This window comes from Camellia sinensis, chromosome 10 (assembly GCF_055761805.1).
Source record: "Camellia sinensis isolate YWXY chromosome 10, ASM5576180v1, whole genome shotgun sequence".
NCBI classification, from domain to species: Eukaryota; Viridiplantae; Streptophyta; class Magnoliopsida; order Ericales; family Theaceae; genus Camellia; species Camellia sinensis.
This window is the reverse complement of record NC_138970.1, coordinates 121,718,000-121,737,890: the sequence shown is the minus strand read 5'-3', so window position 1 is coordinate 121,737,890 and position 19,891 is coordinate 121,718,000. Positions and strand designations below refer to the sequence as shown.

The window sequence follows — 19,891 nt, the reverse complement described above, 5'->3', positions numbered from 1 at the left end:
TTTCTATCACTGCTCAACTATCTACTAGAGTCAGATTTTGACATACTAGTGCATGTCAGTGCTCGATTTTACAAGCCATGTCATTAGTGGTGGATATGCAAAATGAAGTGATATGTGATGCACATTTAGTAATTACAATGATGCAGAAAGAATGACATCAAGCTTGAATTCTAGAAAAGAATTCAGTTGTACTTTCATGTATCATCTATAATCCCTAGGGTTCTTCAGTTGCAAAAATTGTCAAATTTATTCTATTTAGGCTTAAATTATGACTCCTAAGCAAATGAAAATGAGATTTTCAAAGAAGGCCCAAGTTTCTAAAGTTGTGAAGCACCTAGAATATAATCACTTTTGTCAAAATGTAAATTTAAATATAAAGATACCTGCACTTGAAGTTGATCCTTTGCTCTTTAAAGTGGAATCATTTACTGAAGGCTCTTCATTAAAAGGAAGAAGATGATCATTAAGAGCACCCATCTGATGTAATTTCTTACACGCATCAAAGCACACAAGCTGCTTTGATAAATGAGAATTCCTGCTTGGAGGACCAACTAAAGTCTGAAAAGCTGCATTTGGAGGTAACGTCAGATTGCACTGATATGACTCTCCAGACAATATGAACTGAAAAATGGGCTTTGGAGTGAAGTACCTAGTAAAAAAAGATTTGTTAGTTAGGCATCATACTGGTTAAATGCTTAAGTATAGTACAAATTTGTGTGGGTGTGTGCATGTGCGTGCGTGTGTGTGTGTGTGTGTGTGTGTGTGTGTGTGTGTGAGGAGAGAGAGAGAGAGTCTGCAAAGCCAGGAAACTATGGTTGAAAATTTGACAAAGAGAACACATCCATACTCATCTCTAGGAAGCTTTTCACAATATCGATGAATGAGGTTGACACTAGAATCCACAGTTACTGATGCTCCAGTCGCATCCACATAATATGCATCTATTTCCTTGATGGTACATGCTTTTAAAACGCTGGCGTCAGGGTCTCTATTTATAGCTGTATCTGTCATAGAGTATTCACTCCTAATGATATCAAATATATGATCTCTTTGCTTTATGTTCCCCCTACAGATATGCGTATGGAATAGTTAGAATTTTGAGTGTTCGACATACTTGAACTACAGGATAAGGAATGCCTCAACAGGCAACTTTCCACAAATACAGAATAATAATGTATCTTCAATTTGAAAAGTATGCATGATATATACTCTACAGTCTATAACACCTCACCTCTCAAGCATCATGACAAAATGGGAGTCGTTTTGACGAGCTCGACCACGAGATTGAACATAGCTGCGAACTGTCTTCGGCAGGTCAAAGCGTATGACAGAAGAACAGTTTGGAACATGAATTCCCTCTTCAACCACATCAGTAGCAAATAATAGGTTAACCTAAGACACAATGCTTTACTCTTCAGTATAAATTTACATGGAAAACTATCCTGCAAGTCATATGACACAAAATGACAAATACCTTTCCAGAGCGAAATGATTCCAGAGTTTCTTTCTGCACTTTTGGCGCCAAGGCATCAACTGATGAATTGCTTCCGGTCAAATAGGAAACCGTCAAATGAGATAAATAATCTGTTCTCTTCATGACTCTTTCAATGACTTTAGCTGTTATAATTCTTTCAACGAAAATGAGGCACAGCACTTGCCTGGCTTCTCTGGAACCGCAAATGAGCACAGTAAGCTGAGACCGTTCGAATGTTAATAAGTGGATAAGCCAATTAGAAAGTTTTATTACCCAAATGATTGAAAAATTTGAAAGAGTTCGTATAACTTTGGAGATATGTATCCCATAGCTACTGTTTTTGAACAATCAGATCCGATTCCCAAAAGATTTTTATTGCCTGAAGAAATAACAAGAAACAGGTATGAACAAAGAGCTTAAACTTAAAGGAGAAACCTAATTCTCACAGTTTGAAGAATACAGAAATACTTAGCATCACCAGGGAAAGATGGCTCTGAACCAGTGAATCAGACAAATAAAGGTTTTAGATTTTTCTTAAGAGTATCAGGAAACAGAAAACATCATGTTTTATTAATTTCTTTTTCTTGATAAAGTATAATTTAATACTTGAAGTGCAAAAGGGGGAACAATTCATGCATATTTAGGTCATAACAGCAAGAATAAACAGTAAAGCTAATAATGATAAGAGAAGAAAGTTTTCAGGCCGTAAATGAGTAAAGCTTGCATAAATAATAAAGAGAAGGCACAAAAGTCTCAGAACCATGTCCATTGATTCTGAATGAAAAAAGAAAATGCCAGATCCATGAAAGAAGTCAATTATATGCATCAAGTAGTATCAGATTGCTCTACTTGAGGAGGTGGTTCTTTTCTTCCTTTTTTTTTTTAGGTTCATGCCCACACATAACAGCACCAGACACTTTTAATGGATGGCATACTATGACCATATAAAACAGTGAACTTAATTTAACATACTGAGACAGTCCAGCAACCAATTGTGAGGCACATTATTCAATATGATTGATGATATCTCATTAATTGCAAAGAAATCCTGACGCCATCTATAGCGATCCCAATTTTGTCACTTCGCTGAGTATGTTGAGGATCGAGCTGCCCGGTCAGCTTGCAGGGGTCCAGGGGGCAGCGCCCCTTGGTGGGGATCGAGCTGCCCGGTCAGCTCGCGGGGGTCCAGGGGACAGCGCCCCTTGCCGGGTCTTAGGGCAGTGCCCTGGCAGGGTTGAGGGGCAGCACTCCCGAAGCAAAAATGCAAAATGCATTAGAAGTTGCTTATCTACTCGAGCGGCCGTTTATGCGCTCGAGCGGAGAATGTTTGGTTCTAGAACTTTGACCTGTCTGCAAAAGTACTGGGAAAGTGTATTTGACGCTCGAGCATGGCTTTTCACGCTCGAGCAGACCATGTTATATCAGTTCGTGAATCTGATATTTCAGATCACTTTTGTATATCTCTCTCTCTAAAAACCCTTTCCTCTCCCTTCTCTCTACATTTCCCTACGCCAAATTGGATCAAAACCTTGATTTCTCAAGATCCATTAGAGTTCTGCCATAGGTTCTTCATCAAAGTTGGTTAACTTTTCGAGGACTTCGTTGTGTGCGGTGAAGATCGAGTTTCGACACCGTTGATTTTGGGGGTTTCATCTGATTTCTTCTTCAAAACTTGAGGTAGGAATTTTCTTAAAGTTATATATATATATATATATTTTTGCAAGATCTATATGATTTTCGAAATCATTTTTCGATAGCTTTGAAAATTGATTGTTAATTTGAGAAGTTGAACGATTTTGAAAATGGGTTTGTCTCTTGTTCTTTTAAAATGATCTTCTAGGTTTTAATCTTCGTTGATTGAAGAAAAGATGATTTTGAAAAGTTTTTTTTCAAAAGATTTGAGTTGTATAGTTTTGGTGAGAAAACCTAGAATTTGAAAAAAAAAAAATTTTAAAGTTTGAAAATCTATGAATGATATTGTTATATTTATTTTGTGTATTAAAATAAATGTATGTGTGGAAAATTTCTTATTTATATTTATATAAATGATGAATTTCAGGAAATATGAGGATTGTTGTTCATTTTGAAAATTATTGTTCAAAACGTTGAAATAGTTTTGAAATAACTAATTGTTGAGGATACTTGAGAAGAGGAAATTGTGTTATTCTTTGGATGATGAATTAGAATAAAAGTATTTATATTCATCTTGTGAAATTGGCATATCAATTCATTTGATTACATTAAACTTTGAAAGTTAATTTGAAAATTTGCATTGAGAAAAGAATGTTGAGAAACAAGTTTTCATGGAATGGCTTTGAGGTAAATACGTTGGTAAGTCTTGATAGATGGTGTAGATGATATTGAATAAGTTGGTCTGAGAGTCCGAGGTGAAAGACCGAAAACCCACGCGGATAGGTGTCGAGCCTTCTGGTTAATACCGGTAAAAATGACAATTTGGTAGTACTTTGTAGACACCGATCTAGGGATTACCAGAGTTGTATTTACCGCCCTTTAAATAAATTGTTAAATTTTGAAAAATTGAAATTGCATGATATCATTGAGCATGATGGTTTTCAAAAGATGAAAATGTGATTTATCTTCAAAAAGGGGTATAGCATGGCATGTGCATTTCATCTCTTGAGACTTGTATAAAATGTATATACTTTGTTAAGAATTTCCTACTGGGCTTTATGCTCACCCTACGGGATTTTTGTGCAGGAAAAGATGTGGTGATCCCACCCAACTAAGGGCATGGAAGTATGTGTGCTGGGAGTACAATACTCTCATTTTGCTGTGACTCTGTGTGTAAGCCAAGGGCTGTGTTTGTGTGGATTTGAATAACCGTTTTGTGTAACCAGGCTCAAGCCTTGGAAACTTGTAAACCCTTGGAGGTATTTATTTATTTATTTACTTGTGGTTGGATTAACATATTGTTGCATGAAGAACTATTGTATCATGTAATGTAAGTTTGGAGATTTATATTCAGTTTTCCTTGAAAGAGCCATGATTGTTGTATTATCATTTGGGCTAGAAATTTGAGGCGTTACACCATCAACACAAAGGAAGGTTTGGAGAATATCATAAACGAAAATTATTACAATTCACAACCCATTTTGGAATCATAAATATCATAAATGAAAATTACAATTCATAACCCATTCTGGAATCAAAAAGTCTATTAACCAAATAAAAAATGAGGTAGGTAGATTTCAAAAACTAAAACCATAATAAATATGAAAAAAGAAAGAGTCATAGGGCTCTCTGTGGACATGCAGGGTTTTTGAGACCGCCTAAACCCTAACGAAGTGAAAATCATAAATCTCAAGGCACATCATAGGCAAAGTGAATATAGCATAAAATCCTAAACTTAAGAGAAATTTTTATCATATTCCTAAGCATGCGAATCACATTTCTAAGCCGAAAAAATCAGCTAACAACAGCAAATATATGTACAAAGTAGTACGTCATCCGAAGGGCCAAGGCTGTCACAAAAACTACTCACATTCCTTTATTAAAAATGCATTATTCGAGCTTGTTTTCAAAAAAATTAAAGAATGAAGATGATACGAGTAAAAATAAAAAGTTCATACGCATAGAAGTGTGATATGAAGAACACAGAGTGCCCAGTCTTTTTCGTCCAATGAAATCCCCTCAATTGTGAACAATCTTCTTGAGGAAGAGCTTGCTTTGAAGAAACCAAAAACTCAGGCGACTCTAGGCAAAGTGATACACGTTTGGTTATGGATATTGGTGTTGTAGGTGATATATTTTTGGGAAGAAATGGATGAGAGAGAGATTGCAAGGTTACAGGGGTCTATCCTCAAAATTGAGGATCGAACAAAAGGATATCATTGTTCAGGTTGACGAGAGATCCAAGGGTGATTTGGTGGAGATAATTGAAAGAAATAGAATGCGTAGCTTCTCTTTGAAGTTGAACTTGGAGGGAGTTGACTGGGCAATGAAGGCTTTGGAAGAGGCATGGAAGAATGTCAACAGAAGCACTTTTTTCAGCAAATATAGCAGCAGTTCAGCAGTGTTTTGCTTACAGAAATACAGCAACACAAGAGGTTCTTTCATCGAATTGTCAAAATGGGTGGGAGGGGAGAAAAGAAACAATGTTATTTTTCCGGCAGGGAATGATAGTAGTGGGTGGAATGATATAGCCAGAGTGCTTGAGAAAATTATCAAGGCAGCAGCTTGTGGCAAGGAAACAGAGAGAGCATCAAGGTGGAAAAGCAAGGAAATGGTTATGGGAAAAAAAACAGGGGCTAACAGGGGAGGAGTGTACGCTGATTTATTCGAAGGAATTTCGTCATTTCAACCAAAGATTGCATCTGAACTTCATTTGGAGAGGGTGGTGGTCTGTACTTGGACTGATTTTTCCGTCAGTTGGAATCACATCCAAAAGGAATTCAGTAATTATTTAAAGAAAGGCATTGTTCTTTGGCAATTTCAACTCAACAAAGCTCTATTCTGGGCTGTCAAAAAGGAAGAGGCAGAATTGACAGATCTCGGTTTTAGATTCTTTGACAAAGGGGTGGCCGTTAAATTGGAAAAATGGGCTGAGCAAAAACATTGCAAAACAGATGTAATATTTTTGTACAGGGGTTGGATTGTAGTATGTGATCTACCTCTTCATTGCTGGAACGAAAGATTATTCTCATTGATAGGAAGGAGATGGGGTAGTTTACTGGAAGTCGACAAGCGAACAAAATCCTTCAATAATTTGTTTGAGGCTCGCTTGAAGGTCTGGGATTTTGAAAGTGGGTTCCTACTGGCAACGGTGGAGATTAAAGAGGATGGGTTTTCTGCAGTGATTCGATAACTGAAGCCACTGTCAAGACCTATTCGTTGGAGAGGGGAACAATGACCAAAGGTTTTCTGGCGACGTGTTTTAGGCGAGTCGATCAATGAAGACGGAAAGTCAGGAGGGACAGCTGCGACACGTGGCATCGTTGATGGTGAGGATACTGGAATCGAAAAGTTTATTGATGAGTGTCATTGGGGGAGTTGAGTCAGCGGGGAGATCAAAGGACGTGGGAGGAGCTTTGCCTACTGGGTCAACTGGGCTTGCGATTGTAGTGGGCCAAATTGGTTGTGTACAAAGAAATCTAATGGAGGGCCCAAATCTTATAAAAGGCCCACTTATTCATGGAGGTAGCCCAAGTAATTTGGGAAGCCAGACCCATGCTATCACAGATGGGTTGCAAGGAGGTGGTATGGGCCTTCTTCGTGGGTCGATCGAAACGGGTCAGAGTGATGAGCTTAGGGCCGGAACAGTGGATTTGGGTCTAGATGGTGGGTTCGATGACGACAGATCCCCTCGTCCTCATTCGAACGTGAGGATGTGATACCAGGAGTGCAACTTGATGGCATCAAGAGTCAGTGCCCTAGATCCTTGGGCGATGGAACAATGTGCTCTCACTCCAGAGGAAAACCAATTAGGGCTTGCAGATATAATGGACAGGTCAAAAGGGGACCTTTGAAGGACAAGGGAGTTGACAAAGCTAGGGATTGAGGGCCTCATGGGTGATGATTTGGAGGCCAAAAATCTGATTCTAAGTGTGGATGAGGGTCGCTTCGAAATCCACGAAGTATTGCAAGCTTTGGATAATTACAGATCTTCGGATAGCTCGGATTATGAAGCTGATGAGGACGATGAAGATATTGCGGATTGCATTGGAGCAGACCAAGATGACCACGAATGGAACCTCATTACTCTTTTCAATGCAGATGCTACTGTTGGGGATGATGAGAACGAAAGGGTTCCCGATTCTTTGGATCAGGTCAGTGCCTCTTTTAACCATGGTTTCACAATTTCATCTTCGCAAGTGGATATCCATACTATTCCAAATTCTGGTTTGTTTGGGGATTGGAATGGGGATAGGGATGGGGATAGGGAAGGGTTTCCAATGTCTCATTTTACCAATTCTTTTCCTCCTGTTCTTGAAGTTTCATTAGTAGGAAATGATGACCAGTGGGCTACGACAGAAGCTCCCAGGGCCATTGTGAATACTTCTACTATTTTTCCTGAGTCCATAAATGTAGATAATTCTCATGGTCTGTTGAATGAGGGAGATGTTCCTAGCAAAGAAGGGGAGGAAACGGAGTGATGGTTGAAGGAGTTAAGTATGCAACATGCCCAATTGAGGAGAAAGAGGTGCCTCATTTTAAACATTTGCTTCAAGTTATGGGGTTGTCACTGGTGAGAAATAGGGATCTTTTGCCTCAAGTAGTAAGAAGGTCAGGGTCACAAAAGGTAATGCATCTAGAAAGGGCATAGAGAGCAGTAGGAAGGGGGCGAGGGAGTTAAGGAATCTAAGGAGTTCTATTAATTATGAAAGAAGGCAAGAAGAGGTGAGGGGTGAAACTGTTACTCAATGAAGATTATTAGCTAAAATGTGAGGGGGTTGGGTTCTTGAAAGAAGAGGGCGGTTATTAAGGATTTTTTGAAGTCTCATCAGCCAGACATTGTCATTTTTCAGGAAACTAAAGAGGAAGTGTGTGATAGGAATTTCATTAGAAGTATTTGGGGAGTTAGGCATAAGAGTTGGGCTTTCGTGCCATCTGTCGGTAGATCGGGGCGTGTTTTGATTATGTGGAATGAAAGGGTTGTCTTGGAGTGTGAAACTATAGTGGGGGAATTTTCATTATCAATTAGATTTCGAAATTCGGATAGTGTGAAGTGGTGATTGACGGGGGATTATGGTCCGAATAGGCCTTCCAGGAGCTACGTTACACAAGACTCTTTGAAATTTCGGAGGTACCTGTGTCGACACGACATGACACAGGTGCGAATGCGGGATACCGCTGGGATACTCTCTACAAACGGATACGGCTATGTTTTGCCCTAAATACAGAAGAAGCGAAAGAAGAGAGAGCAAGGAGAGAACCTAGTTGACGACTTCCCTCTGGTCGCCGGCTTCGATCTCGCGCCAATTAATTCCTCACTCTTAATCGATCTTGTCTTCTCTCTGCCATCTTCTTTGTTGATCTCCTCTTCTCTCTCTCAATTGATCCATCTCTTCTCTCTCTCTCTCTCCCCCCATTTTAACATATACTATAAATAAATCATATAATTTCTTATATAATAAAAAATTTAATTAAATCATATATAATAAAAAATCTAATAAAATCTATAAATAAATTATCTTTTTTTTATATATATATATTTATTTTAACATAATTTATTATTCCTTATTTGTTATATATTTTTTTTATAATATATATATATGTCAATTAAAAGTAAAAAAATAAATTATATATATAAATTAAAAATATTATCAATAAAAATAATACACAAGGTAAAAAATAATAAATATATTTAAAAAAATAACTATTTAATATATTTACGTACCCTGTATCCAAATTAGGATCCACATCCATGTATCCTCAATTTTTAGTTTTGAAGTGTCTGCCTGTTAGATATGCACCCACACCCAATACCCACACTTGAGTCCGTGTAACGTAAGTCTACCAGGAAGGATTGGTGGGAGGAGTTATATAGGTTATGTTCTCCAAATTGGTGTTTGGGGAGGGACTTCAACGTGATTAGGAACTTGTTTGAGAAGCTCAATGGGATTAGAACCAATATGGGCATGAAGGATTTTTATTTGTTCATAAGGGAATGTGAGTTAGTGGATCCTGCATTGTGTAATGCAAGATTCACATGGTCAAACGTTCAGGAAAGTTTGGTGTGTTGTAGATTGGATAGATTTTTATTTTCCATGGGTTGGGAAGGGGTGTTGCCCAATGTTAGGCAAGAAACGTTGCCTAGATTGGTTTCTAATCATTGTCCAATTGTAATTGAGAGTTGTCCATTCAAATAGGGATTGGCACCTTTCAAATTTGAGAATATGTGGTTGGACCACCACTCCTTCAAAAGAAACTTTGTAAAATGGTGGTCGAGCGCTAGGTTTTATGGATGGGAAGCCTTTAAATTTATAAGGAAACTGAAGTTGGTCAAGGAGGAAGTGAAGAGATGGAATAGGGAGGCATTTGGGGATTTGGCGACGTCAAAAAAACATTGCATAGATTAGAAGTGGATGCCATGGAGTTTTTTTTTTTTTTTTTTTTTTTTTTTGGGGGGGGGGGGGGGGGGCGGTTTATTGAGTCATTAAGAAGAGAGATTAGAGTTAAGAATGAAATTGGAAGAGTTATTCAAGGGAGCAAATTTTTTTGGCTCGAAAGGCAAAATTGAAATGGTTGAAGGAAGGGGATATTAAGTCAGTTTTTTCATAGGGTTGTGGATGGGAAAAGAAAGAAAAAGTTAATTAAAAATTGGACGTGAGCCCAGGGGTAGTTGAGGAGAGGGAGGATCAGATTGTCAATGGAATTTTTTATTTTTATTCTAAGCTTTACTCAAAGGATGGGATGAGTAGACTGAGAATTGAAGGATTAGAGTGGGGGTCCATTGATCAGATAGAAGCGAGTTGGTTAGAAAGATCATTTGAGGAAGTGGAAATCCGATAAGTTGTCTTTGACTGTGAAAGAGACCAAGCCGTAGGTCCAGATGGTTTTTCCATGGCCATTTTTCAAGATTGTTGGGAAGTGGTGAAAGGGCATTTGTTGAGAGTTTTTGGGAAATTTTATGAGTCAGGGTGGTTAATTTGAGTTTGAATGCCACTTTTATCGGTTTAATCCCTAAGAAAGTGAATGCTGTTAGAATTGGAGATTTTAAGCCTATTAGTTTGGTCACATCACTTTATAAGATTTTGGGAAAGGTTTTATCAAAAAGGCTTAGGACATCTCTAGGGGATACAATGTCTGTGGCACAAGGGGCTTTTGTAAGAGGTATACAAATTTTAGATGTGGCTTTGGTGGCAAATGAGGTGGTGAAGGAATACAAGAGTCTCAGGAAGGAGGGTCTCATGTTCAAGGTTGATTTTGAGAAAGCTTATAATCATGTGGATTGACAATTTTTGCATTTTGTATTTAGGAGATGTTTGTCAACATGTAATATGTTGATTTTAGTCAATGGTAAACTAAGGAAAAGTTTTAAGGCTTCAAGAGGACTATGACAAGGGGATCCATTATCTCATTTTCTTTTTATTTTGGTGGCTGATGTGTTAGGCAGGATGGTTGATAGAGCGAGAGAGGTAGGTCTTTTTGAGGGATTAGAGGTTGGGAGGGATAGAGTTAGAGTGATTCACTTGCAGTATGCTGATGATACAATCTTTTTTTTCTTCAGGGATGAGAGTCAGATAGGTAATCTTTTTGCGATATTGAGACTTTTTAGGGTACTCTCAGGGCTTAAGATTAATCTAGAAAAAAGTAGCGTGGTGGGCATTAATATGCAACATAATCATCTTCAGAGACTAGCTACTCTTCTTGGATATAGGATCGAGGCACTTCTTTTCAAGTAATTGGGACTTCCACTTGGGGGTAATCCTAGAAGTGAAACATTTTGGAATCCAATTGAGGAAAAAATTGGCAAAAGATTTGAAGGGTGGAGTAAGGCATTGTTATCACGCAGGGGAAGATATACTCTAGTCAAGACAGTTTTAAGTGGCATTCCCATTTACTTTTTATCCTTGCTCAAAATTCTAGTGAAGGTAGCGAGGTCATTGGAAAAGATGACGAGGGATTTCCTATGGAAAGGTAAGGATGAGGGGAAGAAGGATCACTAGGTGAATTGGGAGATAGTTTCATTTCCAAAGGACAAAGGAGGTTTATCTATTGGCAACATTGTGGCTAGGAACATGGCTCTACTTGGCAAATGGTTATGGAGATTTCCAGTTGAATGTGATTCACTTTGGCATGTTGTAATTAGAAGCATGTATGGAACTCAAGATAATGGAAGGGACTCACAAGTGGTTTTGAGGGGTAATTGTCCGTCTTCTTGGAAATCAATTTCTCAAATCTATTCACTTTGGTCTCATTATCTTTCTGGAAGGGTAGGAAATGGGGAACTTGTTCGTTTCTGGGAGGATGTTTGGGTGGGCTCTTCATCCTTTGCTTCGGATTTTCCACATCTATATAGGGTGGCTCAGTCTCATAATTGTTCTGTTGCTTCTTTGGTTTACTCTTTTTTGGCTCTAATCTCTTAGAAGTTCAATTTTTCTAGAAATCTCAACGACAGAGAGACTACATAGTTGACTTCTTTGTTGTCAAGACTGGATCACTTTTCTTTGTATCCTCTTGTGGAGGATAGGAGAGCTTGGACTCCTCATTCATCGAGTATCTTTTCTTGCAAGTCTTTCTTTGACAAAATCATTGATATCCCTCATGTCCCTCACTTTCCTTTTTGTAAAAGAATCTGGAAAGCTTGTGTGCCTCTTAAAATGAAGGTTTTCATGTGATCCTTGGCTCATGGAGGCATTTTGACAAATGATTCCCTACAAAAAAGGAGACCTAATCGTTGCTTAAATCCTCAATGGTGCATTTTGTGTTGTATGGATAGTGAATTTGTGGATTATTTATTTTTGAATTGTTCAATTGCTTTGAGGTTGTGATGCAGGTTGTTTCTTTTTAAGAATGTTTCGTGGGTGGCTCTAAGAGGCAGTGTACAAATGCTGTTAATTGATTTCCATGGTTTGGGAGGATCGACGAGGTCTAAGGTGTTTTAGTCTTGTGCCACTGTGCAACCTTTTGGGTGCTATGGTTGGAGAGAAATGCACGGGTTTTTGAAGATAAGTCTAGAGATGTGGATTTTCTATGGGATAAGGTCTGTCACTTAGCTTCCTTTTGGGTTTCAATGAGTACACTTTAAAGAATTTCCACTATTTTTGTTAGCTATGGATTGGGTGTCGGTGTGTTTCATGTAGGGATTTTTTTTGGATGAAGTCAATATATTTTCTCTCTTTTTATTTTATTTTATTTTTTTTCCTTGTAGAGGATGCCTCATCCTTGACCTCTCTGTGTTTGGTCGCCGCCGTCGCTCACAATGCCAACACTTGCATCTAATCTTACAATCCTCACCATCAAAATACAAGTCAAACACAATAGGGCAACAAAAAACCACCTCAGGAAAAAGCTCAGTGTCAAAGGAGTGTAGATCTAGAAGTCCAGGACTGAACCCACTTGGCGACTCTGGGTCCTCACTGTTCTTTCTCTATCCTGAAGGCCGCGAATTAATCGAAGGCATCAACCTCACCACCAACGTCGCTCCTCGCTCACCAGCATTCTCCCTTCTTCCTCATTGGCATTCTCCCTTCTCCCTCATCAGCGTCTTCCTTCTCCCGCACAGGCTCTCCCTCTCTCTTACGGTTACTGCAGCTCGCCTCTCTCTCACTAGCTCTCCCTTCTCCCATCGGTATGTGCTTCTCTCTCAGATCTATGTATTTTGAGAGAAGATAATAAATTTACTAGAATTTAAAAAAAATAAAAAATAAATAAAAATGTACTGGTTGTTTGAGCAGTCCATGATCTATGTATTTTGAGCTCTCCATCATCTATGTACATTTGAGCAGTCCATGATCTATGTATTGATGCCTATGCAAAATTTTTTTATTAATCTATGTATTTTGAGCAGTCCATGGATCAAAAAAATGTACTGATCTATGTATTCAGGTTGTTTTGGGTTTTGAGAAGATGATAGCTACCTCTGTTTATGCAAAAAAATGTACTGATCTATTTATTGATAGCTGCCTCTGTTTTGAGAAGATTATTTAAATTTTGAGCTGCCTCTAGGCCGAGGATTTTTTGGGGGTCGGAGAAACCCGATCCCCGTTAAGGGGTGGGGATGGGGAATTTTGTACCTTTGGGGATCGGGGACGGGGAGTGTAATTCCCGGCCCCGGCCCCAGCCGGTTGCCATTCCTAGTAGTAACTCACGTCAACAAGTTTCTAAAGGTCTTTTTTCTGGAACTAACACTTGATTTTGGTTTTTGTTTTGGGATAGTCTAAATTGGTCCAATAAAGTCCAAAAGTCTTCTGCAAGCCTTCCTCAATCAATCTCACTTTCTAAGAAAAAGTTTTCTTTCTTTCTTTCTTCGTCAATGGGATATCATGGATATATCCGAATCTTATAGTCGAACCAAATAGTTGTCTACACTCTTGATTCCATCAAGGCCTAGAAGGGGTAGTAGGTAGGCAATCTTACCTTCACTTTTTTTATTTTTCGTTTTTGAGAGGCTTGTTTGTGTACTCGAACCAGCACCGCAAGCCTGAGGCAAATAGAACTTGCCGTCGCGTCAGGTCACAACATTCCATAAACTAGCACTACAAGTAGGAAAATTCTAGTTTAACAGAAATTTTATGCAAAATCCTCCACCTAAATGATGTGGTAGTGACATTTTTAATTAAAAGCCATCTTAGTACTTTGCTTGAAAGTGACAGGTAATCATATCATTTCATACAATGGGACTGTTTGGTGCTACTTAAACAAGTTGCTTATAACTTCTTTTTTTTTCTCTTTTTCTTTTTAATTTGGTAGTATGTGCCAGACTATTTGCTTCTACTTATAATTTATTAGACATGAAATACTTAAATAAGTAGAAAAAAACTAATTATCTGGAAGCTGGAGGAGGGTGCTTTTTGGCTTCTGCTTTCTGACTATTAGCTTTTACACCCACTATATGTATACATTTTTGTTTGAATAGTGTTGCTCCCACCAATAATATGCTATGGAACATGGTTAGAATTTAAGCACACGAAAGAATTCTTTTCTAAGAAGCATGGATACAAACGCAACATATGGACATTACATGCAAACATGACATTTAAAATAAAATAAAACAATAGGACGAGCATAATTGGGATGTGGCAATAAATATTTATTATGTATTTATGTCTGACAAATTATTCATTTTTTACATTGTCTGAAACATAAAGATAGCCTCTTTGCATATGGGAGTAAGACTGCATAATCTTAACCTTTCACATACCTCACAATGTCGAAAGCCACGTGCACTAGACTGCCATTTTTTTTTATTATATATATTTTATTTATTATAATAAAATTAAACAATAATTCATTTTCCACATTTATATGTTATAACGGAGAGGAATAAAAAAAACTCTAGCGTTTTACTTGAAAAAAACTTAGTAATCACAAATAAATTGGAAGTTACAAGGGTTTCATGCTTTGAATATAATTAGAAATCCATAATAGAGTCCAACCACAATGACTGAATTGATTATCTTTATGCATAAGGATACTAACTTCCTAGTACAAAATATTTAAAAATCATCACAAACTCATGGCTGTGGAAAATAAATCAAATCAGACGGTTCTATTTATCAATCTTTCTGACTTGGGCCCAAGTTTATATTTTTCTCTTAATGGGAGTTCTGGGAGTCAGTTTATACAGTCAAGAAGTGCATTGTTGGCCTTGGACTGGAACATCAAGCGACTTTCAATTCAAAGGCACTTGCTATGGCTGAACATGAGGGAAAGATCATTTATATTGATATAGACAAGAACTTTTTATCAGGCTATGAAGATACTCTAAGCATTCCATGAGTTACATATAAACATTCCAACAAAGTAATGAAATGACATAAAATAGTTCGATAAGACACCAAACCTAGAGCTAAAATCAAACTATTTCAGTACATTTCTTCCGATCTAATCAAAGCATATAGGTTGAAAGCCGTAGTGCCCAAATTATTATTTTAGGTTAAGAATGTAGGCCCATTCAAATGATAAGTCATACTTTGGACCAAACTTATCAATCGTGTACTGGATATACGTACGGGTACTCGTGCATTTCGGCATATTGTTTTGCTATAAATATTATATATTTCAACTGATTTGAATTTATAAAAGTCACCACAACATGAAAGCAATGAGATATTTGCTTAGAGCCTTGTCCAGCAAAAAAATAAATAAATAAAAATTTAAAAAAATTTACAAAAACAAAAAACAAAAAAACAGTGGCAGACGTAAGAAATGCTTAAGATTTAGATAATGTGTAATAAGTGGTAAAGATAAAAAGCTACCAAACCATGTACCATGTGGCAATGATGCGGTCATTGTCGATAAAACCTCCTCAAGAAAATATTTACACTGCAAAGAACTTTTTCTATAATATTCACATTCTTCAGTTGCATTAGAGGAATTCTCTATACAAACTTTAACAGCCTACAAAACAAGAATTTAAATGGTTATCAAATTCACACCAATAGAGAAGACTTAAAAAATAACAAATATTTATGGAATTCAAGATGGAATATCAACAAGGAGAAAACCACAAATATTACACTGTAGCAAAAAAGCCAAGACCTGAACAACTACAAAGAAAGAAATAATGATTATAGACTTAACAATATCAAAAGCAATTCATATTGCTTTCTTTTTCACTTATAACCACTCTTGAAAGAATAAAGTAATTGCACATATAATCCTACCTCATAAGCACATAGGAGGCCAAGATCATCGAGGCAATACAAGATCTTTGCATTGTCATTGGACAGCCGCTTTCTCAGTGCCGTGTACTTATCTTCCGTATCTCTATATTGACTTGAAATTGAACCTTGCAACTCAAGCAACAAAGCATCAAACTGTTCGTGCAGAAAACAAAAATTCTTTAGTAAGTTCACCACATCTTTATAATAACATAGTGCATAGTCAAATGGATCATTACATATATATTAATGTTTTACATTATGTGTGTACCATCATGTGCAGAATAGATGGATATATGTGTGTGTGCTTGGGATACCTTCTTCCATGATGATTCCAGCTTTGCTTTCAAATCCATATTCAAAGACACTGCTGGATCATAGAATCTACAGATTTCTTCTGCAGAGGGGATGATTTCTTCCAGTTCTGTCCTGTCTTCTACTGTATAAATCTGCACAAGCACATAGCAGAATCAAATGCACGGTGATTTAAGTAAGATGCCCACTGCATAATTTATTTTCAAAAATGTGTAAGCACCTGGGAATCCAAGATGCCTTCAAGTTCTGATATTTGCTCCTCACAATCCGTGAGGGATGAGACACCTGATGCGCAAAAGCATATTAAAAACACAAATTTAATCCGCAACAAAGATATGAAAATCATAAATTAGAAATCAAATAGACAATTAGAAGGAAATAAAGTAAAATATGTGAACATCAAGTGATCTTTCAAAAAACTGAATACTATTAAAAAACCGTACTTCTAACTATAGTTGAACTTTCAAAGATGCGAAAGAAGTGCCACCACCAAAATTAGGAACAGCATGAATCTCATTAAAAGTTTTTTTTTTTATTATTTTAAAAAAAAAGTTTAATACAGAACATCCGCAACTTCTAACAATAGCTGCAATTTGTGTCAACTGACTACCAAATTTGACCCCATGACATCTTGGTTCAGTATTTACATGCATACCCTTTAGATTGACTATGGCTAGGAAATCAAGACACTATGTAGGGCTAGCTCTATCATAGATCGGCAATTCAGGGAAAGTAACAGGTGAATAATGTAAATTCACATATAGACAATATCTCCAATGTCCATAATACATTCATATATCAGTTAACATATACAATGACATTAGTTTACCAATTTATAGGTATCTACTTTTTGCCTTAATGTCACCAATAGCCTCAACAATATTATTGTTGATGGCATTGCCATTTCATCATCTAGTTGACGTCGAATGAAAGGAATTGGTGGAAAAATAATTGACACCAGGAATTCTAGTTTATTTAGAAATCATAATGTCATTACGATTTTAGTTTTTTTTCCCCATTACTGAATAATGCTTGTAGGCCCATATATAGAGGGGGGGTGGGCCAAATAGTAAAAAAAAATTCCAGAAGCAAAAAAACCTTGGGCACAAGAAATTTGGGGAGTTTAGATTTCACTTTGGAGCATCAATACGCAATTGGGGCTACTTGCACTTTGAATAAGGAATGCATTCTCCTATCGAAAATTGAGAGCTATGAAGTATGGACATAGACACTAGACACGGCACGGACAAGTCGACACAACAAATTCCAAAAAAGTAGGACACGGACAAGGCTTGTGCATGCGACAAATAATTATATTATCCAAGATTTTTTTTTTTTTTTTTGGATTGGCACTAGGGTGTCTGGATCAAAGCCCGACTAATCCCCAAGGGTGCATAGGCCCTCGGCAAAGAGTTTTCCACAAGTGCACCATAGTTAATTCAAAGGTTTCCCTCCCAATCCAATGGCCCCAAAGAATTGTTAGCACCTAAGAGGTTTCGATCCTTGAACCTTGGAGGGAGCACACCCCAAGACCCAAGGCCTTGTGTCACGGGCTGCCCCAAAGAGCCCCTTGATGTCCAAGCAAAGAGCCAAACATTGCCCAAGAGATGCCCAAGACATGGGCCAAGCATTGCCCAAGCAGCACCATGCCAAGCCACCACATGCCAAGCCACATGCCTAGCAACCAAGACATGGGCCACGGCCGACACTTTTGAGCATATGGAAGGATCTAGCCACTTTTTGCTGGACATCCAAAGGTGCTTAGACTAGTATAGAATATTTACTTTGATGTAATACAAGGCATGTTGCCTATTTCTTTTTATTTTATTTATTATGAATTTTGTAAGAGTCATTACGACTCCTCAAGCATACCCAATGTTTTCTCCTGTCAATCTGAAAAGGGCTTAAGAAGCTATTATAAGGAGGGAGTACCCAAGTGTTGAACCACACCACTTGTGCCTTAATGTACCCCAACTTCGGCTAGTGCTAGGACTATTTTGTGGCACATTTGTGCATTGTAGTGGCATTGTAATTTTACTCTTTTGTTAATGGAAATGTTGTTATTTCGCTTCTAGTTTGTTGCCTCCCAATGTAATTCTTTTGCTTGTATTTTCTTTGATTGTTTGCTTGTAACTTGCTTCCACCGAAGACTTGGGTTTGGCGGGCTTGCCTAACGGGACTTGGTAAGCACCAAACGAGGTGTGCTTGTGTTTGAAAGCCTCACCTTGTGACAGCAGGCCAACCCCCTGGGGTTCATATTATCTAAGAATATCTTCTATTATATAGTTTTATATGTGCATAATATCTACAAAATTAAAATAATTGCTTTATACTAATTAAATCTTGTATCTAATTTGAATTTTTAGCCTAGCAAGTATATATAGTTGTGACATTTGCCTCATCCTTCTTAGCCATCTACTAACTAATACATTTACGTATCATCATTTTTCACTTACTTTTCTGTGAAACTTCTATAAGACTATTCTTAATAATTATACAATTAAGGATACAAAATATTTATGTGAAATTCTCGAAAATCATATGATAGCAAATGTCCAAAAAGTGTTGGTTTGATGTTTATTTATTTATTTAGTGATAGACATGGCCAAGAAGTGATGGACAAGTCACAAAATAAGTGTTGAACACGTGTCCGAAATTAAGATTTTATTTTTAATTAAGGACATGTAAAATAGAGTATCGGACATGTGTCTGAGAGTGTCCGAGGAGTGTCAGTGTCCTGCTCATGACATGGACATGTCACCTTCTTAGAAGTGTTTGTGCTTCTTAGATTAAGACCATGATACGTGGACTCTTCGATCCCCTTAGTGTACATGTGCCCACCAGTTATGACAAGGGTAGAGGTAAGAAATATGTGGGCCTATACCCAATTTAGACACATGGATCCTCTAGCTTTGTATGATGACTGAAAAAGCGATAGCACATCTTTGATAGTAAAGAAAATTTTCCAACCAAGATGAATGGGAAACCGCATCCCCTTATTTTCCTAAATCCAATTTAATTTCAAGTGAATTTCTCAATAATGTCATGTCATAAATTTTAAAATAATATATACAATATATTTAAATGTTCTATATATATTTACATACACACACCCAACTTTTACATCAATATGCCTATATCCTAAGATTTACAACAGGTTTGGTACATGAAATGGGGTAAAATGAAATGCTCATTCCTTATTTGTATTCTCCTTCTCTTGTTTGATATGCCTTATGTAAATGGGAATACCTATTCCTACCTCCAAGCTAAGGAATAAACATTCTATCCTGCAATAGTGTGTTGGTCTTTGTTGGCCACCACCATTGTCGCCACCACCGTCACCACCCCCCCTTACAATCATCACCACCGACCTTGCTGCCACCAGCCCCAACCACCCCACTATCCAGGAAAAAAAATTCTTGATTGTCTTGGGCCCCATGGCCATTGTTCTAAGTTTCAAAAAAATAATTTTCCTAAGCATATCAATCGATGCGCATCAACCAACCCTCACCCAAACTAGCACAACATATCCCACTACAAAGTGCTGTATCTTTTGAGTGCCTCAGCCCACTGCATAACTTCAAATGATTCTTCACATTCCTAGGAATCTAAAATGGCAAACAAAAGGATATAGTTGCCAACCCATAGACATATAAGACTAGTGATACGAATCAATGCAAATAGGTTATTTGACGATAGACATAATGTATTTAATAGTGCGCTTATTAGAGGTAATTACTTTGCGCCCTAGGCCGATGTAATCTAGAAACTTGAAGAAATGAGAGACAAGCTAAGAAGCATAGACACTTCTAAG

General features: G+C 37.5%; 1 protein-coding gene across 4 annotated transcripts in view; it reads right to left on the bottom strand.

Annotated features, from left to right (window-relative positions):
* The window catches only part of DCL3 (dicer-like 3), a 57,386-nt gene that overhangs the window by 25,329 nt on the left and 12,166 nt on the right, over positions 1 to 19,891 (bottom strand). For 2 of the 4 annotated variants that reach the window (XM_028233844.2, XM_082892192.1), the window contains exons 6-14: positions 16,298 to 16,362; positions 16,080 to 16,211; positions 15,766 to 15,918; positions 15,370 to 15,499; positions 1,748 to 1,853; positions 1,475 to 1,667; positions 1,232 to 1,392; positions 848 to 1,066; positions 384 to 649 (exon numbers count right to left, since the gene is read on the bottom strand). In XM_028233844.2, coding sequence (XP_028089645.2) covers positions 384 to 649; positions 848 to 1,066; positions 1,232 to 1,392; positions 1,475 to 1,667; positions 1,748 to 1,853; positions 15,370 to 15,499; positions 15,766 to 15,918; positions 16,080 to 16,211; positions 16,298 to 16,362 — 1,425 coding nt within the window. Of the gene's footprint in view, positions 1 to 383; positions 650 to 847; positions 1,067 to 1,231; positions 1,393 to 1,474; positions 1,668 to 1,747; positions 1,854 to 15,357; positions 15,500 to 15,765; positions 15,919 to 16,079; positions 16,212 to 16,297; positions 16,363 to 19,891 lie in introns of all 4 variants that reach the window. The other 2 variants (XM_028233842.2, XM_028233843.2) reach the window with 1 other exon arrangement.